Below are 25,803 nucleotides of genomic sequence, written 5' to 3' on the forward strand. Positions count from 1 at the left end.
ATTGTGCGTTCCTTAAACGGTTTTAGCGTCTGCCTAGTATACCAATACGTAATTGGAGAACTATCACCACTGGCTCTTTGCCCTTCGTATAATAACCCTCACAATTCATAAGTGTTCTATTTTAAGAAGCTTCTGCATTTCCATTCTTCTTTTGCTATCCATATGATTCCACCATTATTCTTTGTTCCAAAACTTTTTCAGATAATATTGTATTTTTTTCCGCAAATGTTGGTTACTGTTAATATACATGATGAGAATAGTTCAACATTACTTAATACTTACAAAATCCTTTCAATATGCTTCTGTTTCCACATAAAGGCTTTAGATTTGCCATTAGATTAAATATAACAGTTTCCAAAATTACCTCCGTAAGAGTATCTACACACTTTTGAGCAAAATAAATCCCATCATTGGCTCAGCCTGACGTATTATTTTCCCTTTTGCTATTGCCCATATCGTTGTTTCACCCCATTTTTAAATTTCCTTCTGTTTCAATCATTTCGGATAACGCAGCAACTCCACTTGACTTGTACACTGAATTCTGTCTTTCCATGTTTGTATCCTCCATCATATTATCGTGTATGATGATGAAGCCACTCATAATCTTTGTGTTTAACACTGAGCATATTCTATCTCCCTCTTTCTCTTTATTTTTGCTATCCTCCAAGTTACTGGCACATTACCATCCCCATTTTTTTAAGTGATTCTATTTCAATGTCCATTGGCCGTGATAGCTACCCTTGCCACAATATTAGCATATACACACTCACAACACTCTCCTATCGTTATCACTATAATTAATATTTTTTAATTGTAATATTAGTAGATAAACGCTGACAACACACTTCTATTATTATTCCCACTATTATTACAACCCTAACCAATATGCATAAAATTAGAAAAATAAGATAAAAAATATTAGCACTCATTTTTAATAGCCTGTGACTCTACGAATTTTTACCCATAGTTCTAATTGTAATATATTTTACAAAAAAATTAAGATTTTTCAAATTTTCAAAGTTTTTACTAATTTGTAAATTTTTATCAAAAAGTGAAATATATCAAGTTATAGAAAATTATATAAATATCATAAAATTAAGCAAAAAAATTCACTAGAGTTTTAAAATGAAATCTAACTCGTAAATGCATAAACAATCAGAGCTATTTTCTTATTTACAACAGAACTGGAATCTCTGCAATCTTCACCTTCCAATTTACAGCTTTTGACATTTTCACAAACGGCTTTCTCAGTGCCGTGTTTTGTACATCCAGTTTCTTCTGCTGGTCCCGTTCCTGATTGGGTTGCTTATTGTGCTGCTTTTGTATTCAATTTGCATCTTTTTCATCAGGTCCTTCCTATTTGCAGTGGCCTTTTTGTTTGCAGTCGCTTGCTTTCTGTATCTCCTCACACTCTTTGGCCTTGCTAGTTTGTTCTTCTTTGTTCGTTTTGGTTAATGATTCGGGTGGATTCTGCTGCGCCTGTTGTTTCTTTATTAGCTGAACTTGAGGTAGCATGCTGAACGCCAGAGTTTTCAGCTTTTGCAATTTTTTGTTGCCTGCCAGGATTTGTGCCCTTTTGGCTTCTCTGCTGTGAAGTAAGTTTGAAGCCTTGATTAGCTCTTTGCGCCACGGCATATTGTTTATCTTTTCTACATCGCTTTTGCTGGCCGTTTTGTACATTGCACACACGCCTTGGCCGGTGTTGCCGTTGCAGCCCGTGCCTGTGTAGCTGCCGATGAACATGTTTGTTGTTTTTGTTGTGAACTTTGCTTTTAGGGTTTTGATCGCTGCCGTTAACTCAGCGCTTGTGATTGGGTTGCTACTGGTTTGGCAGTGCTTTATGAGGTCTTCGCCTAAGTCTTTAAGGTTGTTTAGCGTGGCTTCGACTTGGTCGTCGGCCTGATTTGTTATGCAGAGGTCGGCTTCTCCTGAGTCTGCCCCTTTGCCGCATACGCAAAGGGCGATCGTAATTAGCGCTTCTGCTTTGGCAGATGTCCCTGACGTGCCGCACAGGGCTGTGTGGCTGGCTGCAGCGTTTTTTAGTTTGTTGTTGTCAAGCTTTGTCGCCGCGCTGTCCGGTTGGCCAAAAAGGCCTGTATTTAGGGCTTGTATGATGTTTGCTGGCGTATCCGGGGCTGCATCCTGTGTTAGGCTGTTAAGTTCGACATTTATTGCGGCTGCTTGTTCAGCAACGGGCTGTAGCAACTGCAGATAAAGTTGCTTGTCGGTGCCGCTTGCCCCTCCAAGGCCTGCCCGTTTTTCGATTGCTGCCGCTTTGTTTGGTTCCTCCAGCGCCTCCTCCGCTGCTATCCAGTCTGGCCAGCGCTCTTTTTGAATGGTGTCTTCCCCTTGTTTTGGCGTTGTATACTCCGGCCTGGGTTTGCCTTGCCCTGGCTTGGCGAATTTCTTGCGCCACTCCGCGTCACTTAAAGATGTATTTAGTTGTAGGATGTCTAGATAATCAGTCTTTGCCGTATAGGTGTCGTCCGGTGTTTGTGATATTCTCGTCGGTGCAGTTAACAGTTCGCACAGGTTGTGAAAAAGATGTGCGTGCTCGCCGGTCGTTGGGCCGGTCGCGGTCCGGGATACTATGAGCAGCATCGCTAAATATGCTGTCGCTTGTTGGAGATAGCCTAGCATGCTTCACTTTGTTATGGTGCTTCTTTGATTTGAAGGCAGTTAGGTGGTAGAATTAGGGGATACAAGTTTTCTGCTGCTGCTGTTTTGCCTTAGTTATGCTCATTACCTACGCAATAATCCTGTATCATTGTTAGCACATTTCCTTTATATCAGCCGTTAAATCGAATAAAAATTCTACAAACAATATGAGCTTCCATTTCATAAACTAAATTGTTAACATATACATTCGGTACAAGATAGGCAGCCACGGCCGCCGCCATCACCAGTGTTTTGCCTGTTCATTTTCGTGTAAAATGTGGTTCTATTTTAAGTCAAATAGAGTATTTTCGAGTGTTTAATCTTAAGGTTCTCTACGGTTAAGTTTCCTAGCCGCAGAGTCAAGTCGTGATTTATATATTTTTTACCCTTTATTTTGCGAATAATATTCTGATGTTCTAAAAGACGCTTCTTCCCATCTCTTTCTAAATATTCCCTTAATCAGGAACTTCAATGTTGTTGGTTCTTCCATATGTTCCACTGTCCGGCGAGGGTTGCTGTCACTTATTGCTTTCCTTTAAACTTACAGATCCAGAAAGATGTAACGGAGATGAAATGTCTATTAGAAATGTCTGCAACATTGGGTCCACATACTTTATTAAGTAGGATCATTTCTACTAAATATACCATTTCAGCTATGTTTTCAAGCCAATTTGGGTTTCATATGGGAAAATAGAAAAACTTGCTTTCTATTTAATATACTTCCAATTTTCATGAGTGTAGCTTCTAGTGAGTCTCATTATTTTCTTCACTATCTCTTCAGGATGTCACAGTTTTTTGTGCTTTTACTTTTTTGTTTTGATGTACTTTGGAGTTTAACGCTGCTGGAAACGATAAGCAGCATTGCTCCCTGGCGATGCCGGCCACCTCAACGTGGTGCCAGGGTCCAGTACCCCGTATCATCGGGGGAAGCCAAGAGCCAGCAGCGTTCCTTTCATGGGGAACAATGCTGTGCTCCGGCTACGGCATCATACAGCACAGGGATCAGCAGCGTCTTGCTGGGACACCGTCTTTCATTTGTCGGTCCCTGGGCACGTGCCAGCGTGCCATCAGCAGTATCATCCGCACTAAGATGCTGCTGTCCGGTGATGTGGAAGAGAATCCCGGCCCGTCGTTGCGCGGGATGCAGTGGAACTGCGCCGGGCTATCTCAAGGAAAGAGATTAGCACTCCACAAAACCCTTGTTGATGAGCGGATCGCCTTTTGTCTGTTGAGCGAGACAAGGATGACGCCTGGAGAGGCGGCTTGCTTTAGCGTTGCTGGCTACCAACATCACGGAATAGCTCGTAACTGCAAAGGAGGTGGTGTATCAATACTAGTGAGGGAGGACCTACCAGTCGAGACCGGTATGGCCGTTATTGGTCGCATTGAACAAGTGCATGCAACAATTCACCTTGCACGTGGAACGGCGCTGACTGTCACGTCGGCATACATCCCACCAAAACACACCTTCACGGCAACTGACCTAGATACGCTTCTGACGACTGACGGTGCCCAGCTCATCGGTGCAGACGCTAACGCACACGCGTTGGCATGGGATCGCGCGAGCCCACCAAATACCAAGGGTGAAACCCTCACACAGTGGTGCATTGACAACCAGTTTCTGGTCTGCAACACTGGTGAGTGCACCAGGTACGCGCGCCACCACGGGGAGTCCAGCCCTGATGTGACACTGTGAAGGAATTGCACAGTGTACACGTGGACATCGCTGTATTCTCCCGATAGCGATCACCATCACATATTTTTCGACGTTATCGTTGGAGACGACACAGATGCACTGAGTTGCCCGCGGCTTCGAAAGCCCATGTACGCATGGCTAAAAGCTGACTGGAGGAATTTCCGTCTCAAGGTTGACGAGCTCTGCAGGAAAATTGGTAGAGAGAAGAACGTCAACACCATGGAACAGAAATTGAGCTCCGCCATCCGCATTGCGACGAAGGTCTCCGTCCCCCGTGGTTGCAGAGCAACGCCACCACATTGGACACCTGAGCTCGCGAAACTCGATGAAGAGATCGCTGGATGCGGACCCTCCCACCGAAGGGAAAAGTTGGTAGCCACGCGTAAGCAGATCCTGGACCGTACCACAAAGAAGAGATGGAGCACGCTATGCTCCAGACTTGCGGTGTCAGACCGCTGCAGTTGGCACATTGTCAAGAAGGTATATGCGCCACGACCACTAACCACACCGGCTGTACTTGTAGATAACGCGGCCATCACGGACTACCGTCAAGCTGAGAGGTTCAGTAAACTGTACTCGTCCCGCGCAAGAAGGCACCCCGACTCACACCCACCGGCACCAATAAAGACGATAGCGAGTGAGTTCAGTCCCATCACGATGGCTGAACTACGGAGATCGATCAAACTGCTACCGAGTGGATCCGCAGCCGGACCTGATTGCTTATACAACGAGGCACTGCAACATCTCGGCAGAACAGCGCTGAATGTTGTTCTGAGGCTATTCAATGAGAGCCTACGAACGGGAGTCGTGCCGCCTGCATGGAAGACTGGTGTTATCATCCCCATCCTGAAGGCCGGAAAAAAGGCGGAGGACCTCGATTCTTACAGGCCTGTGACGCTCACGAGCTGTCTCTGCAAAGTCATGGAGCGCATAATTGCCGCGAGACTTAGAGACACTGTTGAGTCCCAGCTGACGCCGCAGCAATCAGGCTTTCGCCCCGGATGCTCAACGCTCGAACAACTCCTGCACGTCCGCGCTGCCCTCTGCCGTCCCACGCACCAATATCGTACGGGTGCTGTATTCGTTGACTACGAGAAGGCATTTGATACAGTAGACGACGACAAAATTGCGAGGGAAATGCACAGAATGAAGGTATCACCCCACATTGTGAAGTGGTGCGTATGATTTCTGAGTAACCGAACTGGCAGAGTGAGATTCAAGGAGAAGCTTTCCAGAAGCAGAACATTTGAGCGAGGAGTGCCACAAGGAACTGTCCTTGGCCCAATCATGTTCATTATTGTCATGAACTCGTTGAGCCAACGCCTTGCAGAGGTGCCGTTACTGCAGCACGGATTCTTTGCAGACGACCTAACGCTACTTGCGAGGCACACAGAGAGGGATGTCATCAACCACACACTACAATGCGGTCTAAACGTGGTGTTACAGTGGTCAAAAGAGTACTTCATGTCTGTCAACGTAGCGAAAACAAAGTGCACACTCTTCGGGTGTATAGAGCGCCACCCCCTTACATTACAACTGGACGGTGAAAGAATAGGAGCTGACAGGACACCGAAGCTTCTAGGAGTAACATTCCAGTGTCTGCAGGGGATGGCAACACATGCGGCCGAAACGAGACGCAAGATGGACTTCCGACTACTGCAGATAGCAGCCATCTCAGCTTCTACATGGGGGCCAAGACGACAAGTACTGAGAGCTTTTTATCTAGCACTCGTACAGGCACACACCATGTATGGCATTGAGGTATGGTACTGGGACGCTTCGGAACGAAGTCGCGACCTCCTTGCATCAGCACAACACAAAGCCAGTCGCATCATAGCCGGCATACCGCATGGGACGCGCAAAGAGGACTCTCTGCTGGAAGCAAACCTCCTGCCACTCAAGACGACCACTCTTGTGCGCAGCATGAAATTCATGCTGATGTGTGAGTCACGAGGCGGATGTTTGCGGCGCAGTGCTGAAGAAGTATACCACAGCAAACACCCAGTCAGAGCCCTACATTCCCGTATCATGCGGTCCTACCCCCACCTCCGCATTGAGCCACGCGAAAACCCACTAGAGACATCGACGCTCCGCCACAGCTGCCGACCGATATTTCACACGCAGATAAAGGCTGTGTGCGCTGATGACCCTGACGATGTCAAAAGGGAGGCTTCCGAAAAGTGGATTGAACGACATTTTGCACGGAGGGGGAAGGAGCCACCGCGGCGAGAGCACTACGAATTGTGGACTGATGGATCCGTGTCCCTCGGTGAGAAGTCCGGAGCAGCTGCCCTGCTCTATAGAAACAACACGCTGATTTGTGCACCTAAGACAGGAGCAGGGGAACTTTCATGCAGTTACAGAGCGGAATGCGTAGCATTAGAGATAGGACTGCAACGGCTGCTGAAATGGCTTCCGGCATACAGAACCACACCGAGCAGGTTGTCCATCTTCTCTGACTCGCTGTCAATGTTAACAGCACTGCAGACAGGCCCCCTAGCCGTAACGGACCCAATTCTAAGACGACTATGGAGGCTTCTGCTTCAAGTTCAGAGAAGGAAGATACGTATCCGACTGCAATTTGTGTTTGGCCATTGTGGCGTGAAACGGAATGAGGTTTGCGATGACATGGCCAAAAAGGCCGCAGATTTACCACAGTTGCGAGACACATGGATCCCCGACATCATTGCTTATGCGAAGCGAGTGCTTAGGTCGGAAGAAGTCCATGAGAACACTCATAGGTTTGGTATCACGGGCAACCACTTTCCAACAAAACATAAGGAAGAACTGACGAGGGAAGAAGAAACGGCACTGGCACGCTTTCGGGTTGGGTCTTCAAGACACTATGGATGGATGTTGCGAAAGATTAACCCGAGTGTGCCTCCACAGTGCCGATGGTGCAACCCGCAACATGCAGAGATAGGGCCAACAATACAAACAGCCCCAACTGTTGCGACACGCACTCTTCAAAGAACCTCCGAACCGACCAAATGTACGGAATGTGATGCCACATACCAATGCCGCTCGAGTGCTGTAACGCATATGGTAAACAAACATGGCTTTGTGCGAGCTGATGCCCTCCGGAGGATCAAATACGGCGATGCAACACCTGCAGTGGATATCCCCCCGGAGCCCCCTCCAGTGGTGGCGATCGTTCCTCTACCATCGAGCACACGAGTTACGATGAGACCGCAGGTGCTTCATTGTACCATCTGTGCCTCCAAATTCGCAATGCCAGGCAGACTACTACACCACCTTAGAACAATACATGGCATAGGCAGCGGTAGTTGCCGCGTGAAAAGGGGGCGAGAGAACGAGGACTCAGAGCAAGGAGATGGTAGAGCCCCAGCAGCGCCAGCCTCTCAGGATACACGGAAGCTGCCGTTTCAATGTGACCTGTGCGAGGCGAGCTTCGGTACACGTTCTTCCCTGACACTACACAAGAAATTCAAACATAAAAGCATAGTGACGGAGGACGGTACCGTGGTGTTGGTGCAATTCCCTCGTAAGCGTGCCCGTGAGGGAAACGTTGACGTCCCGGGGAAGGGCGAGGTGCAGTGCGGTGTGTGCCAAAAAGTGCTCAGTTGCAGGGACTCCCTCATCCGACACTGTAAGGCTTTCCACAAAGGTGAGGGAGTCGAGCTTAAATGCAGCAAAAGCACAAAATTGTGTGCCACTGATTCCCCGCATACAAACACATCCATGTTGGTGTGCCCGACATGCGGAAGGCAGTGTGCTAGCAAAACTGGCCTCACCCTACATCAAAAGAAGATGCACGGTATGAAGGTAGAGCGCGCTGTTACCAGCCAACGCGGCGACTGCGAAGAAACGTCGCTGCACTTGATGAGCTGTCCCGGTTTGAAGGAGTTACGTGTCAGATTTGCGGTAGAAGGTGAGTGTGTGCAGGATGTATGTTTCTCCAAAAGGCTGGCGCAGTTTCTCATTGCGGTTGAACGGAGCCGGCCGCAGGTGAAGTCCTCACCTAAGGTAACAGTCATACAACCCACTCTCCCTTCTGCAACTTCCCCCCTTATTGCCGAGTGTGGAGCCAGCAGGAAAAGCACCGGACGCAGGAATAGTCCAGACACCCTCAGAGACAGAGGAGGTATGCAGTCAACAAGCAACAAAAACAGAAACAGAAAGAGGGGGAGAGAATAATAAACGAATAACAAAAAACAAAACAAAAGGATTGCTAATTGACATCTTTGGGAGAGTCCGGGGTGAGGGGGGCTTCTCGCCCCATCTACTGTATTCCGTTCAACTGCGGAGCTACAACAAAAATTATAGAGGGTGTGTTAGGATGAATAAAAAAGGGAGACTCTGCCACAGTCGCCAGACCGATAGCATCTCAGGGCTCTACGGTGATGGCTGATGGCCGCGCCAGTTGGGAGAAACTCTCACGAAGGCACGAAGAAAATTAAAAAAAAAAAAATAAGCAGCATTGCTTGAAGTAATCAGCAAGGAAAGGACTTTGTACACATTTCCCTATACTCCCTACAGTCACTCTATATTAAAAAGCCTTATTTTCTAAAATTTAAGTCACAGCATCGAGGAAATATCTACACACTTACCATTGCTTTCAGTAAAAGTTTAGAATGTTACTTTAACGTGTCACTGACTGAACATTGACTGAATTACAAGTCTTTCGTCAAAATTCCATTCCACTATTTCTATTGATTTAAGTGCTTCTTTTTCCCAGATCATTTAGTCTTCACCACCCCTCTTATTATAAGGTTCGTATACACACTCACAACACTCTCCTGTTATTATCATCATTATTATTATTACTATCATTATTACTGCTCTTATTATAATATTCGTATATACACTCTCACTCTCACAACACTCTCCTATTATTATTATTATTATTATTATTATTACTGCCCTTATTATAATATTCGTATATGCATACTCACAACACTCTCCTATTATTATTATTATTATTACTGCTCTTATTATAATATTTGTATATACACACTCACAACACTCTCCTATTATTATTATTATTATTACGGATCTTATTATAATATTCGTATATACACACTCACAACACTCTCCTATTATTATTATTATTATTACGGATCTTATTATAATATTCGTATATACACACACTCACAACACTCTCCTATCATTATCGTTACATCACTATTTTAATGCTAACAAGTATCCATAAGTGACTTAAATAAACAAAATAAAGTAAATTAGAATAACACTAACTTGTCATACCATTATCCATACTGCTGTTGAACCACACGCTACATTAATACCAAATTGCAAACTTTAAATATTTTGAATTTTTTAGTTATCATGGTGTTCGCGAATTTTTATATTTGCATTTAATAGTGTTAAAATATATTAAATCATAGTATATTTAGAAAATTATCTAAAAAAATTTCATAATTATTATAAAATTGAGCAAAAATCCTTAGAGTTCTGGAATACTAAAATTCTACCTAAACTACAAATTGTGGTGAGAAAAGAGCAAATTTTCTATTTAAGAGAATGATTGAGTTTTTTAAAGCATTATTTTTTCTATTTTCAGCCAAGAGCCTTGGCGCAGTCTATTTCTAATTTCCTTTTACTTTTTTTGTAGCTGTTGTCTCTGCTTGCTCCATCTTCTGCTACCGCATTTAACTGCTCTGAAATTGGTTTTTATCTATTTCGCACTCCCCTTTCCCGCTTTCCCCACCTTTCCATATGCAGTTAGCATCAATACAAGCAGCTTTGTTGTTTTTGTGTGCGGTGAAAATGGCTTGTTATTTCTGTGGGTTTCCCGCGCCCTTTTGCTCTGTTTGGGCCTGTGCCTGCGACAGGGGTGGGACCAGTTTGCCTATAACTGCCGCCTGGTAGACTGCTATTGCTTTTGCGTAAGTTGTTTCTATCGTTGCTGCGTAGAGGCTTTCTTGAGCTTGCTGCAGCGCTCTTTTTTCAATTGCTACTGCTGCTTGGCGCATCTTGTTGTACCACGGCTGTGTTTCGTGTGTCGTTGTTGATGACTTCTTGAAAAAGTTTGTGTACTCGACGCAGGTGTTGCCGGCCGTCCCGGCGCATTCGCTCCCTGTGTTGCTGCTTTTGCCGATCCAGACGCTGTTGTCACTTGCTGCTCCTTGTTGTGTGAGGCTGCCGTGCCAAGCTTCCAGTGCAGCCGCTATTTCGTGGGGTGTGATGACGTTCTCAGTGTTTAGTGCGCACGAAGCTTTGAGGTCCGCCCATTTTGTTGTGATCGTCCCCTGATTGTCTATTTCCGCACCGGTAAACGCGCCGCTGCATTCTTTTGCTGCGCCCCCGCTGCCGCCGCGCATACAGAGAAAATCGCCACTGATCGACTTTCGCTTGTCGTCGCCGTTGCAGTGGCTTGCCCAGTTGCTGCCCGTACCAAAGCTTGTTGATTGCGTGAGTGCATCTGCTGCCGCTCCGTCTTCGTATAGTGCTTCACGAAGCAGTTTTTGGATGTTGTTAGTCTCGTCGTTTGTTATAAAGTCCTTGGCTGCCTTCCACTTCTTGCTGATTTCGACTGCTTTCGCTGTTAACTCCAGGAGGCGATTGTGGGCTGCGAATTGCTGTCGAGCGTCTGCTATTGCTGGGAAGTCTTTGTCTTCCTGTGTTCCAATCTTTTTCTTCTCCGCCTCCTCTTTGTCTGTTCGCCACGCTCCCCAGGCTGCTGCTCCTCCGAGTGCGCCCGCCTCTTTTTTGCCTTCTGCCGAGAGCTTTTCGTATGCGTTGCTATTGTTCTTTGAGTTGAACAAAGCGTGCCATTCTTTTGGTGAAGTTGACATGTTGGCTGCTCTTAGTGTTGCTATGTGGGTTTCGATATTTGTTGTTACGGTCATGTCTGAAAGTTTGCCAGTGGCCGCTTGCAGTAGCCTACACATGGTCCGGTGTTCGCGGGCGTCTTCGTCTGCTGCTCCTTCAGCTGCCCGGCCCACTATTAGCAGGAAAAGAAGGTGGTTAAATTGTTCTTTCTTCATATCCTTTTTTTCTTGATCCTATGTGGAGAGTTAGAGCAAACACTTCCATTGCACGAACTTGCAAGCAACTCGTGGTATTTGTGTTTCCGCGCTGTCAATGTTTCGGAAGTTTATAAGGCAACTTTTTTGCCAGAGTCTTTCTGGTGGCAGCTTTTGGCCTCCTTTGCTTTCGAAAGATGGTTTTTATACATGTGCGAGACGTCTTTCGCTGATTTCTTTTTGGTCAATTACCGCCTATTTCTACTTTATCGTGTTCCTCGGTTCCTAAATACCCTCTACGAAAATCTCTATTACTTTATAAAAATTTCCCCAAAGCAAAATCTCCCCCTTTCCCTCTTTTATTTCTATGTTTTTCTAATTTTCTTTTCTTATCTTTTTTAAATATCCCGTATTCGCCTCTGAGCTACTGCAGAAAAATACACTTTCTTGCTCAATCAGGGGGCTTTAGTCACTATTTACCGATACAAAAGTTTTTTCAGTAACTGTGCTGTATATATCACCTATTTTCACGTAAAGATGTTTGTTTTATGTGATAAGGCTGCTGCTGATTGCCGGCTCATCGCGAATGCTAAGCAAATGCAGCTGCGAGTATACTCTCTAAATTCACCCCAACCACCGCTTCTTAGTTTCTACTGCATTTTCCAGTATATATTCTATTTTGTGCTTCGGGTTTGCACCAAGCAGCTGAAACACTCTTTATAAGTCTATTCTGTTTCAAACGCAATCTGTACGGCGCCGTCGCCTCCTTATATCTTTACAATTATTGCTTTTCTTTACTCTTAACGATGCATAGAGGTGTAAGAGGATGAAATGCTACTTGAAAATAGCTGCTTTTTTACTGATTTCCTTCTACTAAGATAAATTCAAACTCACTCTTGTATGTACTCTTTTGTTTAGTGTAGTTAAGCTACCATGTAAGTTGTATTTTTCGTACCATTATCTGCTGCATTCCATGAATCAATAGAATTATCGCTCGTATCTGGTAAATATTTCCATCCACTTGAGTTTAGCGTCTACTAAGGATCGCCGTTTCTACAGTATTTTTTTACTGCTCTTATTTCTGACTGTATTTTACTTTTGACGCGTTTTGTTTTGCTTAATGTAGATATTTATGAATTTCGTGTCAGGTTTCATGTGCTTTCGCAAGGTTTTGTGCAATTGTTAGCTTTTTGGTTTTCTATCACCGCCAGCTTGAGTAGTTAATTCTGTTACAAAACGTATTTTTAGACAAATTGCACGCTCTTTATAAGGTGTGATCTCTGCTCTTGATACCTTTTTTAAATAAAAGTTCTCTATCCGGAATTAATGCATTCTTTGAATTGGTCTTTAGAACATATTTTCCGTGGTACATTTAGTATACTTTCACATGTACTGCTTCTTTGTGCTAAATGTAGGAACAGAAATTGACCCTTTCAGTGAATTCTGTATCTCTATAATTATATCCCTTATTCTCTTCTTTTGTATAATGATGATCTTTGTCGCATTTGTGTTTGAAACTGCACATATTCCATGCCCTCTTCTTTGTCTTCTCTTCATTACCATCCCATTTCCTTATTCTCATGGCACACCTTTCACTGTTTTGAGTACCCATATTTTGGATATTCACTTAACTTTAAGTTCTCTTATTGTAATTTTTGTATATACACACTTACAACACTCTTCTGTTCTCATCATATCATTTTTATCATTATTGCTGTTATAACCCTAGCTAATATTCATAAAATCATAAAGTGACACAGTTTTAAAATTTCAAAATAGCACTCATTTTCAGTGCCCTATGACCTTACTACTTTGCGCCCATAGGCCACTATCTCAGCAAAATTCTATATTTTCAAGTCTTTAAAAATTTTCAAATTTTTCCACTTCATTAAAAAAATTATAATATATCAACTTCTAGAAACCTCTCTCAATATAGCAAATTTTCATAAATTTCATAAAATTAACAAAATATTATAAAAGTTTTAGAATGCTAGAATGTTAAAAAACTCAAAAAAGCAGAAGTTATACTCAGAGAAAATTTCTGATTGGCGAGGAAAATACCGTTTCGGTACTTTTCTGTATCCTTATCGTCTTCGCCATCTTTACCCTTCCTAAATGCACAATTTTTCTTGTCTCCTGTTTTGTCCTTTTTACAATCAGGCTGATTATGGTGCCTTGCACATCCAGTTGTAGCTACTTCCCCTGCAATTCCATCTCCTTTTTCTAGCTCTGTGGTTTCCGTTCCTGCCTTAGGTTTGCACTTGTTACCATCTGTGCTGTTTCCGATATAAACGCAATGCTCGCTTGGGCATTCTACTGCAGTTGTGTTTTTTAGTTGCATTTATTATGTTCCTCTACTGTTGGCTTTCTGCTTAATTTTTGCGGTGGAGTTATGCCCGTGGTAATTACGGGGCCCTGTATTAATATTTTTGAGGGCTGCCGCCGGATCTTTCGGGGCATGGGGTTGCGCCTGCATTGCTCTGCCGACACTGCAGTTAACTGTTCACCGCCTCCCCTTGCTTTGGCTAAGTTGCTGTACCGCAAAATGACTTGTCCAGCCTGCTACATCGGCTGGTTTTAGCTGCCGAACTCCATATTCTTCCACTTCCAAATATTAAGATTTTTTCGTTAGCGCCCCTTGAAGAGCAAATCGTATGGCGGAGCGAAACTGCCACAAGCCAGCGTTAAAAATAAATTTGAAGTCGCGCGCAGTAGAAAGTGCAGAGCTGAGATTCACCAAAGAAAAAAAGTAACAAGTCGAGACGACGGTGTGGGTGAACAAAAAAGAGCCGCTGCATCGCTAAGGAAATTTTTTAAAAACTAAAGTCGCGAAGCTTCACTGCTAGTAAAAAAATTATTAGTAAGAGGAGAAATAAACATAACCGTAACCCGAATAACCCTCTCTAGCCTCCCTGTCTTTTTTCCTTCTTCCTACCTCCTACTTTCTTGTATTGGCGGAAAAAATAAACAACAAAAATTAAACTAAAGTTGAAAAATTAATGAAAATTGAAAAATCAAAACTCAAAAACCGATAAAATAAAATTAAAAAAACATAAAACCTTGATTCAAAAAATTCTAACCCTAAAAAATTCAAAAAAAATGTGGAACAAAAAGAGAAATTTGACTCATGAAAAAAATTAACACGCACAGGAAGCTCAAAAAGATTAATAATATTTCCGGGTAACTTGCGTGTTAAAATATATCAGATAGCAAAATTCTTTTTAAAGGGAAGGGGAAAATTCTTTTAGAAAAGCAAAGCCATAAATGCAGCAGAAACCATGAGGGCGAAGTGTTGTTTAGGAGGAAACTAAAATCTTTGCAAGTTTCACCCTCCCATTTGTAGCCAGCAGCCTCTCCACAATCTTTCTCTCCTTTCCCCTTGCATTTCTCCTCTTTCTTTTCTTCCCCTTTGTTCTTCTCTGCTGCCACGCAATTTCCATCTTTGAATTCGCAGCCATCTTCTGTTTTGCACTTTTCTTTGTTGGTTATCGCTGCGCATTTTTTGCTTATTTCTTTTCTCACTTCAGGACTGCTTGATGCAGTTGCTGCCGTCCTTGAGGCTATGAGCTGTTTGCCCTGCAAAAATGTTAGCACCGTTGCAGCGCTGTCGGTACCTGCTGTTTCGAAGATCGTCTTGTCGAAGGTCGTTTCTCTTACTTTCAGATTGAGTGGCGTCTTGTCAATCGAATCTGTTATTCGTGCCGTGAACGCGGTTTGGTCGCTGCCGAGGTAAGCGTCTGTTAGAGCCTTTTTTGCCTGCTGCTCTGTTGGTGCTTTTCCACCTGGGGCTATCAGGTCCGTTAGTGCCTGCAGTAGTTTGTCGTCTGCTCTAACCGCTGCCCATGATATTCGGTGTATTGGTGTATAAGTGGGTTTTTTGAGCTGACGGATGTTGCAGAGCGCATTTCCTAGAGTATCCTTGTCGTATTCTGTGTATGGGGCCGTCGGGTTGATTTGCGTGCAGGTTTTGGTTTCCACATTTGTGAACAGATTGATATCAATGGTGCTGTAAGTTGTTGCCTTCTTTGTGAGCGCCGTTGCCATTGCGTTGTTGGCCGCTGTGTTAAAGTCGCTGCCCCTTTCGATGCAGCCGCCGTCCTGCATTGTTGAAGCAATGGAGCTGCTGGACAGCTTCCCTTTGCAATGTGTGGTGACTGTGTATGTCGTCGCCGGTTTGGTCACGTCGATGATCTTGATTTTGGTGTGGCTCTCGTGAGCTATGTCGTTTGTTTTTACCGCTTCTTTTTCTGTGTCTAGCGTGCAGGTGGCTGCTTCTAGCTTGAACGCGGCCGTGCTTGGGCACTTTACCATGCCTGTGACGCTTTCTAGCTGTGCAGCGGTTGATGGCGCTGTACTAGTTACTTTTGCTGATGTCGACTCTGTCCTGTGCAAGGTTAGCATAGCGGCTTCCTGCTGCTTTATGATCCGCACAGCATCATTGTAGCGCTTGGCAGCCGCTTCCGTTTCTCGGTTTAGTGTGTCAATGCCTGCTTCGGTCACTGCCGCCATTGCAAGGAATGCTATTTCTGTTTGCTTGTCTTGGCTGAACGCGGCTTTTATTCTGTAAGCCATTGCTGTCTTTATCGCGGTTGTCCGGATTTCTTTTGCAGAGGGTCGAGCTTGCTCTAGTTTGCTCGCCAGTTTATGCAGGTACTGGGCCGCTGAACAAGCAGTTTTTACTTGCTGGGTGGCCGTATCCTCGATGTCCGCGGCGCTTACAGGCAAGATACTGACAAGTGACATAACAAATGCGTGCCACAGGCTTTGTGACTTCATTTTTCTATGCTGTTTTGCTTTGGCTAGACACAAACTGTGGTTTTGTTGCTTGGCTTGTGTCTGACTGCCTTATATGGTGTCGGTATATGAGGAAAACGGTAAATGCACACCTGTGTTTATTAAGTCTGTAGCCCTTTGTGTTTTGTGTTGTTTCCCAATTGTTTTAAGTTGCTTCGCTTCACAATATTGACCTCTATTTAAATCCTTTGCCTCCTTTTATTCATTATGTCAAAAAATTTCACACGGCACTATTTACCTTTATTGACATATTCTGCTGGTTGTAAAACCTGCAAGTACTTCACGGCCATTCTGCATTCACTTCACCACCTTCAGTGCTTATCGTCTGGCGCCACCATCAGATTAAGCACCAGCTCCGTAACCACCTCTGCCGCCGTACCAAAATATTTTCGAATAAAATATAGGGCAGAATCGGGTCCTTTTCATTAATAAGTTTCTTACGTCCTGTGCTTCTCAATTTTTTTCACACTGTCATTTTATTCTGTATTTTTCCTTTTCTTCGCCTGCTGTCGCCTTTTCTGTTAATAAAGTACAGAACGCATTTATCCTGTACAGTGAACTCTGTTTGTTTATCATTTCCTTGTGCATAATAATGCTCACCTCTGTGTCTGTGCAGGAAAATGCGCATATTATATCTACTTTTCTATTTTCCTTCCTGAATTCCTTCAATCATAATATTCCACGTACTCTCCATCTTGCTCATTGTTTCTTATCACTCACTCACTCACTCTCATATAACCTTTGCTATCGTTTTAACTTCTCGTATTTTTCTCTTCCACTTAGTCATTATTATTATTACTGCTCTTATTATAATATTTGTATATGCACACTCACAACACCGTTTTATAAAAAAAATTGTTATTATTATCGTTATCATTATTTTCCCTACACTCACTATTATGACCGTTAATCAATCATAGTGTCCATAAAGTAAACTGAATAAGTCATATTATAATATCATTCATTTTTCATGTCCTTTCACTCTGATACTTTATACTTATATGTTAGCATTGCGTACATTGTAAAAAGTTTCATAAATTTCATTATATTTAGAAAAAATTATTTTAATTATTTTAATCATAGTAGCAAAAATGCTGCCTTATTAATGACAAAAGAATTGCTTCCTGTGGTGTTTGTGGTTTTTCCATCTCCCTCATCTTTCTTGACTGTTTTTTCCTCAGGGTCTGGAAAGCATTTTGGTGTTTTGCTACCATCAAATTTGCATCCCGCGTTCTTGCAGATGTCTTGCTCTGTGTGCTCCTTGCAGTCTTCTTTAGAAGGAGCGTTTTTGGTGGTTTCTGGTTTAGATGAGCAAGATGTGGAGGACGCCACCGTCTTTTCTTCTTTTGCTGCGGCTTCCCCTTGCCAATAAACAAAAATCTTTGGTGCAGCTCCGTCTTCTACTATTTTGAGGAGAGATTTTTCGACTTCTGTTGTTCCGTCTTGATATTTTACGTTGCTCTCTGTTAGCGGCGCCACGCATCTAGTCTTGTGGCCATCTTTGTTCATTCCTAATAATTTTTTGAGTGCTGTTTTTATGTCTTCTGCCTTTTGTATCGCGCCTTCTTTTGTGTACTTTCCTGTTGCAATTAAGTAACTGGTGTACAGAGTTGACCACTCCGCTTGCTGTGATAGAGTTTCCGGATTCCAATTATCTGGGTCAGTTGGTTCTGGTGGCGCTGCCACCAGAAATTCGCAGATGGCGTATGCTACTCTGTCGTTATCGCTTGCTGTTTTGGTCTCCGGTTGTTCCACTGTAGCACAGCCTTGTGTCCTGTCGTCTTTGGCGTACATGCTTGTCTGTTCTGCCGTTAGTCCTGAGTCAGCTGCCACAGATCCCAGGGTGACTTTCAAAGCATTGCTGCCTTCGCTGCCGCTGGCGTCGCATCGTGTGCCGCCTGTTGCTGTGTCTACGCTGGCCTGCGCCCCTTTTCCTTGCGCCGCCACCTGTGGCAGCCTCGGCGGTGTTGTCGACAGCTTTAGTAGCTTTATTTTTGTTGCGGCCTCCCAGTTGAACGCTGTTGATTCTACGCCTGTGTCTGTGGCCTTTCTCAGGTCGCAGGTGTCGCGTGTTGATCCTGATTGTGTTAGCGTGAATGTGCATTTCGCATTGTATGTCGCCTAGCCGGAGGCGTACGCTGCACCTCCTGCTGTTAGCGATGGGCTACAGTACAAAGCTTCTATATAGCCTATCCTTTCTGAAAGTATCCGCTGTGCCCTTTGGGAAGCTTCCTGTCGCCACTTGAGCTCTTCCGCGTGCTTTTTATGTTGTATCATAGCGTAAGCGCTGAGGGTGGTGTAAGCCGCTTTGAGCTGTTTGTCGGTCGTCTGAACCACCGCCAGTTGCCATGCTGTTGCATAGGTTTGTAGCTTGTGTATCAGGTTCCTCCCTGTTTCCGCCTGCTTTGCTATGTATTTTGAAACAGCCGCTAAGTATATAATCTCAGAACACCGGTTGTTGATCGTGTTGCTTGCTGCGTCGTCTTTGCCGCTGACATTAGTAACAGCTGCCGCGAGCAACAAGCAAGCAAGCACATATTTTCTTGATATCTCCATTTTCACCGCTTCTACACAGTATTGAACTAGTTTATAGTTTCAAAGTTCGGTTTTCGTTTTTCTGCTTTGTTTTGGGGTGCAGGACGCCAACTATGTTGATTCTGTGCAAGGCGAAAAAATAGAAGAATGGAAAAACTATTGCCTCAGTGCAGCAGCCACTTTACTTCGTTGAGCTAGTTTGTAGGTTTTCTTTTTTAGTCCTTTTGCAAGCTCTATGATCGATTTATTCCGCCACAATTAACTGTTTTGCATGTCCCCCTTGTCGTCGTTCACCTCAATGCCTCTAAATACCTCTAGGGTAAATATCTCTGTTTTTTCTCAGAAGACAACCACTGTCTCCACTTGCGAGTTTTAGATTTTCATCATCATGTCTGTATGCACTAGTGTCGTTACTAACTGCACTGGTATTATTTACTGCTGTTGCGTATTGTTAGGTGTTTTCGCTGGAATTGGCAGCGGATCACACCGTCTGCTTTGCAACTTCTTTTACATAGCTGCCATCACACCTATCGGTAAGTTAGCGTGTTGTTTTCCTATTGGCATTATTGAAATCTTACCCATGTATGACAGTCTTCGCGCAGTTGTTACAGCTACCGCGAATGTAACTCTTTTAATACGACGATTTTTTAACAAGTGCAATCTAGCACCCGCTGTTAGTTCTATTCCTCTCCGCTACTTATTTCCTTTTTTCTAACTTAACGATAAAGAAAGCTGTAGGGTTCCAAATTACATACGGGAAACGGATGCCATTTTCTGTTTTCTTACTGCTTAATTCGATCCACTTGTACTTTTCTAACTCAACTCGTTTCTAACATGCCAAATCTGCCATTCATATTTGCGTTTTACATTTTACATGCTAATACAGAAAATAACTAAATGTTTTGTGTTCATACAATAACTTTTCCAATTCTGTTGCGTCTTAAAACAACTAATTAACACTATTTCTACAGTGTCTTGTGATGTGATAAAGTTTTTTATACTTTTTATTAATTTCTTTGACGCATTCCTCTGCTTACTGCTTATCCTTCTAAAATTTAGGCGGTCGCAACACTTTCCGAAAGATTTAAAGCAATCATGAGCTAGTTGATTTACTTTTACTCATTCGTGCTTTTAACTCTGCAGTACCAAAAACTCTTATACCAATTGTACGGTTTTTCAATGAATCTTTTTTTTGCTGTACAAGTAAAAAATTAGTGTAGCCTTGCCGCTAATTCTATATAATAGATAAAGGTCCTCTAACTGTTTATTTGTGCGATACCTTAAGTAATATCCGCTTTATTCGTTTTTAAAGCATGGTAATACATTAGTAGTCGCAGTTTTAAAATCAGAAAACCGATAATATTATATTGTTTCACATGAAGACCCAAAATTATTACTGCATCTGATGAGAAAACTTCTGTGTTACATTACAGTTACACAGTCCCTTCCCCATGTTTCTTCATCTTTTACTGCTTTTTCTTCGAAACAAAAATAAGAAATCACTATCAGATTAATAACCAGAAATGTAACCGTTAGTGCAGATGTAGCACCTATTCATTTTTTAGTAAAATACTGAGTATCATATCTTCCTTCTATTGTTTTTATTCCGTACGCTGTAATGCATATACTTCTGTTTCATTACATGCATTGTTTCCTTCTTTTCCACTTTCTGTCAGTGCCTCTGCCAATACCGTAGCATCTCCGTTTAGATTTCAAACTATGTTGTTTCTCTTCTTATTGTCCTTCATCACCTCCTTGCGTATGATTCCCATCTTCATTTTTGTGTTTCAAGCTGCACATATTCCATCTATGTCTACCTTTTTCTTTCTGAGTTACTCTTAACAAAATTATTCGTGCGCTCTCTTACTTACTCTTTGTCACTCACTTGAATTTCACCATTTAAAATATTTTGAGTGCTTCTGTTATTTTAGTGCATTCGGTCATTACCATTTTCATTATATTATTAGTACATATACATTCACAATGCTTTCCTACTACTAATTTTTCTGTTATAACTCAAAATAATATTCATAAAATTGGAAAAAAATTATAATGACAGTCATCTTTAATACTATATCACATTCCTGATTTGCACCCCTATGCACTTTTCACGCACATTTTACTATATCTATATTTTCAAAATAAATATTCATTATTTTTCAAAGGCTTGACAAAAAATATTAAAATATATCAACTTTTAGTATATTTTTTAAAAACAGGAAATTTCATAAATTTAAACCAAAATATTTGAGAGTACTTTAAATATAATAGCAAAACTGCAAGCAAAAGAGGGGCCTTTTTAATGACAAAAGAATTGCTTCCTGTTGCGTTTGTAGTTTTTTCATCGTTTTCTGATTTCACTCCCTCTTCAAGTTTACATTTTCCCTCTTTGAATTCGCACCCATCCTTACCGTTGCACCGAGTTTTATCAGCTATTCCATCACATTCAGCCACCTTAGCATCATCTTTTGCATCTGTTTGGATGCCACTTGTTGGTTCCCGTTGTATCACCGTTAGACGCTGGTGCAGCAGCCGGGCCAGTACAGCATGCGTGTCGTCGTCTAACGTTAGTTTCTCGATTGCCTTCTGTTTTATATTATCGCCTTCACGGACCGGCACCGTTTTTGTTTTAATCAGCGGCTTGAATTTGGCGTCGAAGCCGTGCGTTCCTTTGCCGTACGCTGTCCTGAGATATGTTTTTAAATCGCTGTTAGTTGCAATGTCGGATTCTTTGACTAAATTCGTGAATTTTTTGGTGCAACTGGCTACTGCTTCTTGAATTACTGCGTCTTCCGCAAGTGTGTCGCCGCTTAGTTCTGGCATTGTATGGCCTTCCGCCTTCGTCTCCAGAGCTTCGCAGATGGCGTCGGCTATTTTTTCCCCCCTTGTGGTGCCGGCACCCTTTTGCTTTGCATGGGCTGCGCAGACCTTTTTGCCGTTTTCTTCCTTGTATATTGGTGTAGTTTGTGTTGTCGCTATGCTGTATTGCGACGGCTTGTAGCTGGTTGATACCGTATCCCCATTTGCCCAGCTGCAGCCGGCCATTGCCTGGCCGATTGTTTTGGTTCCACCGCCGCTGCTGGTGCAGCCGTTGCTGGCTACAGTAAACGTTAATTTGTCGACTTTCTTGAGTTTGTCCAAAGCGTTTAAGGCTGTTAATTTGAGCTGTGTTGCTTTTGCTGGGTCAGGTTGCTTGTTGGCTATGGTTCTGTCGGTGTCTGGCTGCGATATCGAGCAATCCGCCGAGTTGCTATGGGCTGTCTCCAGCTGCAGCATTGTCGTGCCGGCGCTGTTGGTGCCGTGGAGGGTTCCAGCCTTCACAGTGACTGCTAACTTACTGTTTTCGATCTCTGCGAGTAAAACACCTCGTTGCTCTTTGGAGTGCTCTAGTCCGCTCAGCAACGCGTTTGGTGGCTCCTCCGCTTGCTTTTGCCGAAGCTTCAGTACCTGTTTTGCTTTGACGGCTAAGGCGTTTATTAGACATTGGTCTTCCGGGCTGTCTGCCGCCGCCGCTGCTATTTCGTATTTTGATGCTGTTAGCGCTGCTTCCTGCAGCCCTCGGTTTCTGTCTACGATCTTGCTGCGCAGGTGTTCTGCTATTTTCTTTAGATAAAACTCCTCGTCACAAAGTGTTCCTATTCCTGTCGCCGCCTCGTCGTTGGTGAGCTGTGCTATTGTGTACTGTATACTAGTAAAGAGCACTAATGTTAGTACGATCTGCTTGTTCGGAATTATTTTCTTTGCCATTTTGTGCCTGCTTAATTTCTTTAAAATGGGAAAAGGCGTTGGCTGCTGACTTCTTAGATTTTGCTTTTCTTTTGCTTGTCAGTGTTAATATCGATAAAGGCCGGTCTATATTTATTGAATATAGTATTCTCCTCTTTAAATCCAGTACTATACCACATTAAAATACTGAATACGTTTCTATGTCTAACACTTTGCGTTTTATAACGCCTAATTTGCATTACTTTGCAGTGATACCACGAGACATTGTCAATAACGATATAATGTTGGTTTTCCTTTTGTAGGCGGCTTCTGATTCTTTAGCACTCCTGTCGTGGTTTATTGTTGGTTCTTCTTGGCTCTTGTTCTGTAAAAGGTGTCCTCCCTGCAGTCACCTGTTCTGAATTTTCTTGATACGTGCTTTCACAGCTTGGTAACTGTGCATTCCTGTGCGAAGTTTGCGTTTGATGAAGAGTGTCAGTTCCTTAGGCTTACACTAATATTGTAGAGGCGATGTTTTATTACTAACTCTCTCAACTTTATAAAAATCTTAGGATTGTTTAAATGCGAGCTCCTTTATTGTTTTGCCTCCATTTTTGTGTTGAGCTTTGGTTAAAAAATTTTCTATGTCACAAATCTCGCCTATTTCTGATAGAGAAATGTAACTCCATGACTGTCTAAGATTAATGCTGTGCCTTTGTTATTTAAACTTTCTCCTAATTCTGTAAAATGATGCCTGTGACCTCTATTTTTTTTTTGTCAAACCACGTCAATTTCACCCCTTACTCTTTTAATCTCTGTCTGAGCTACACACACACACATACTCCCATTATACCTTGATGTTTCTTTCCGTGCATTTTTTGCAGTTTCTATTTATCATTATTACTGCTCTTATTATATTATTCGTATATACACACTCACAACACTTTCCTATTATTATTATCATTATTATCATTATTATTATTAATACTGATCTTATTATAATATTCGTATATACACACACTCACAACACTCTCCTATTGTTATTATTATCATTTTCATTTTATCCTAAATTCCTTATAATAGTCATTAAAAATAGATGACCAAAATTAGAATATCATTCATTTTTAATTTTCTGTTACTATACTACCTTGCACACATAGGATACTATCATACATATTTAACTGAAATTATAAAATTTTCATTTTTTTATGCTTCTCAAAATAGAAAAATAGCAAAGTTTCATACAGATTTATCATAGAAGAAATGCAAGTAAAGGAGGGGTTGTAATTCAAACAGAATTTCTCGCTCTATTGTTTGTAGTTTTCCCATCATTCCTTCCAGTTTCTTGGCTTTCTTGTTCTGCTGCTTTTTTGCCTCCCCCTATTCAATTTTGCACTTCTTTTCTACACATTTTGCTTCAACCACTTTGCATGGTTGTTTGCATTTATCCCCTGTTCCTTTCGTTCAGAAAATTTCTTCTATCTCTTGTTTCTCTGGTTTGTTCGATTTTTCTGAAATTTCTTTGAATTTTTCTAAGTATTCTACGTTTTTGATTGCCGCTGTTGTATACGCCGCTAAAATACTGGTTAGGACGCTGATGTCCTCTTCGGTCGAAATATTGTGCCCTGCAGGTGCATTTCCAACCTTCATGTCGGTTTTAAAATTTGTTACTGTTTGCCAAACCGTTTTGTCCAGTGCATCTGCGCCTGTGTCGTAAAAAGTTTGAAGTCTCGCCGTCAAATCAGGTATGGGTTTACTTGGGTCTAATCCTTGACTGATTTGGAAAGCTTTGACGAATGCTTCGTCGCGCGCTAGTGTCGCGAGGTCGGGGTTTTTATATGTGACAAGAACTTCAGGTCTGTCTTTGTTGTGTTTCCATGCTTCTGCCAGCACGTATTTTCCGTCTGAGGGTTGTGAGTTTTCTAAGTTACTCATTTGGACGTGTTGTACCGCGCCGGCTGCTGTTTGCAGGAGGCCACCGCCTAGGTGGCGTGTTCCTTCCGGCTGGTTGGTTTCCAGCAAGCCTTCATCGTTGTTATAGGTAAAGGGGCGGTAGTTATCTTCGTTGCTTGCTGCAGCTGAGGTTGCGCTGTCTTTGAAGTATGTCAGTCCATCGCGTAGCAGTACCGTTGCCGGGTTTATAGTGTCCTCGGCCTCGAAGGTTAGCTCTTTGCACGTTGTGTGATCGGATTTTAAGGAGTCGAGGGATGTGTGCGAATTGCTGCTGTCGGCATTGGTGGGTGGGCACCCTTCGGTTCTGTTACTGATTGACGTCGTGGCTATCGTTATTAGCTCCCGGATGTGTTCCATCGCGAGAGCCGCTGACCTGATCCTTTTTCTATCCTATTGCATTGTTTCTGTCTTGTTTTCGGCGTTGAGTTCGCTTACTTTTGCCTGTGGGTAGGCTATAACGGGTACGTAAAGCTTTCGGCGCCTGTTTTCTGGTAGCTTCGAAGAAGATTTGCGTTCTCAGAAGCTGCTTTTCCGCTTCCACTGCTTTTCGCCGTCTTTGACTTGCTGCTTGCGTCGTTTCATCGATCCGCTTCCTGAGTGGCGCATAGATATCGCACATAGACTTCCATACTTTGGGCGCTAGAGAGTGCAGGTTGGCAGCGCCTCCATAGGGCGCTACTAAACTTAGAGTTACCAGTACTAAAATAACGATTTTCATTGTTTTCAGTTGGAACTTGCCCTCAGCTGTGCCAGTGCCTCTAAAAGTTTTATAAAAAATAAGACAAGCATGCGGTTTGTTTTATGTAGAATATTTTGTGGTTTACAGAAGGGTCATAATTTTAGATATACCGCTTGCTGCACGTGATGGAGGATGTCCTACAAACTTTGTCGACTCATAGAAATGTTTTTTGTTCTGGCGATGGAGGAACCAAATGTGTAATATTCACAACTAATGCGTCACTTTCACATGGGCCTTAATTTTGTGGGTTGTTATTTTCCTGCACCACTTCCTACTTCAGCACGCTCCAGCACATGTGTTCTGTTTCAGTAGCCCTCCCTCCGCAGCTTTTGTTAACCGCTTCCGATCACGTAGTGGAATTAAAGATGCTGTGCTTGAGGTGTCCACTGTCTTGGTCCGAGATGTAAAGAGATGCCTACTTGTGCAGTTTGCTTACCTGAAGTATGTTGAATGCCTGGTTTTTCTTTTGGTTTTCAGTTTTCCAAAATGCTTTCTGTTCGATAGCCTAAATCAAGTTAGACGGACATCAATTACGTAATTTGCTGGTAACCAGTCTTGGTGATCCGCAGTTTTTCTCTACAAATCATTGAAAAGCTGCACTATCTGCCCGGTGATTTGTTGATCTTACGATTTCCTGTTTCTTACAATCTGGAACTGATTCAATAGCGATATGCCGCAGTTTTTAAATTCAGGAGGTTCAATCATTTCTTTGGTGTGTTGTAATGTTCTAATTTTGTCCCCTCCCCTTTGCAGCCTTTTTCACCTTTGCATGTATT

General features: G+C 42.9%; 2 protein-coding genes and 5 pseudogenes across 2 annotated transcripts, besides 19 other annotated features; all 7 read right to left on the bottom strand.

The window, feature by feature from the left end:
• The first annotated feature begins 792 nt into the window (after positions 1–792).
• Positions 793–822: a sequence feature (AT_rich).
• Positions 823–976: 154 nt separating this feature from the next.
• Positions 977–1,099: a sequence feature (AT_rich).
• Positions 1,100–1,158: 59 nt separating this feature from the next.
• Tb11.v4.0061 lies at positions 1,159–2,682 on the bottom strand (annotated as a pseudogene).
• Positions 2,683–3,523: 841 nt separating this feature from the next.
• Positions 3,524–3,772: a repeat region.
• Positions 3,524–8,782: a repeat region.
• Positions 8,470–8,540: a sequence feature (A-rich).
• Positions 8,549–8,782: a repeat region.
• Positions 8,768–8,789: a sequence feature (AT_rich).
• Positions 8,790–9,117: 328 nt separating this feature from the next.
• Positions 9,118–9,166: a microsatellite.
• Positions 9,167–9,205: 39 nt separating this feature from the next.
• Positions 9,206–9,234: a microsatellite.
• Positions 9,235–9,280: 46 nt separating this feature from the next.
• Positions 9,281–9,313: a microsatellite.
• Positions 9,314–9,346: 33 nt separating this feature from the next.
• Positions 9,347–9,366: a microsatellite.
• Positions 9,367–9,412: 46 nt separating this feature from the next.
• Positions 9,413–9,432: a microsatellite.
• Positions 9,433–9,699: 267 nt separating this feature from the next.
• Positions 9,700–9,767: a sequence feature (AT_rich).
• A 40-nt stretch (positions 9,768–9,807) lies between these two features.
• On the bottom strand, positions 9,808–11,322 carry Tb11.01.8850 (annotated as a pseudogene).
• A 1,866-nt stretch (positions 11,323–13,188) lies between these two features.
• Positions 13,189–13,209: a sequence feature (AT_rich).
• Positions 13,210–13,238: 29 nt separating this feature from the next.
• Positions 13,239–13,280: a sequence feature (AT_rich).
• Positions 13,256–14,131, bottom strand: Tb11.v4.0062 (annotated as a pseudogene).
• Positions 14,132–14,260: 129 nt separating this feature from the next.
• Positions 14,261–14,359: a sequence feature (A-rich).
• Positions 14,360–14,493: 134 nt separating this feature from the next.
• Tb11.v4.0063 (variant surface glycoprotein) lies at positions 14,494–16,077 on the bottom strand (the record flags this gene model as incomplete). Its single annotated transcript, XM_823006.1, has 1 exon — positions 14,494–16,077. One exon carries the CDS (start codon positions 16,075–16,077, stop codon positions 14,494–14,496), a length of 1,584 nt encoding a protein of 527 aa, XP_828099.1.
• Positions 16,078–17,128: 1,051 nt separating this feature from the next.
• Positions 17,129–17,173: a sequence feature (AT_rich).
• Tb11.v4.0064 lies at positions 17,137–18,705 on the bottom strand (annotated as a pseudogene).
• A 2,097-nt stretch (positions 18,706–20,802) lies between these two features.
• Positions 20,803–20,846: a sequence feature (AT_rich).
• Tb11.v4.0065 (variant surface glycoprotein) lies at positions 20,821–22,377 on the bottom strand (the record flags this gene model as incomplete). Its single annotated transcript, XM_823007.1, has 1 exon — positions 20,821–22,377. One exon carries the CDS (start codon positions 22,375–22,377, stop codon positions 20,821–20,823), a length of 1,557 nt encoding a protein of 518 aa, XP_828100.1.
• A 907-nt stretch (positions 22,378–23,284) lies between these two features.
• Positions 23,285–23,335: a microsatellite.
• A 269-nt stretch (positions 23,336–23,604) lies between these two features.
• Tb11.v4.0066 lies at positions 23,605–24,948 on the bottom strand (annotated as a pseudogene).
• Between the last annotated feature and the right edge of the window lie 855 nt (positions 24,949–25,803).

Source organism: Trypanosoma brucei (genome assembly GCF_000002445.2).
Source record: "Trypanosoma brucei brucei TREU927 chromosome 11 chr11_scaffold02 genomic scaffold, whole genome shotgun sequence".
In the NCBI taxonomy this organism is placed as follows: domain Eukaryota; phylum Euglenozoa; class Kinetoplastea; order Trypanosomatida; family Trypanosomatidae; genus Trypanosoma; species Trypanosoma brucei.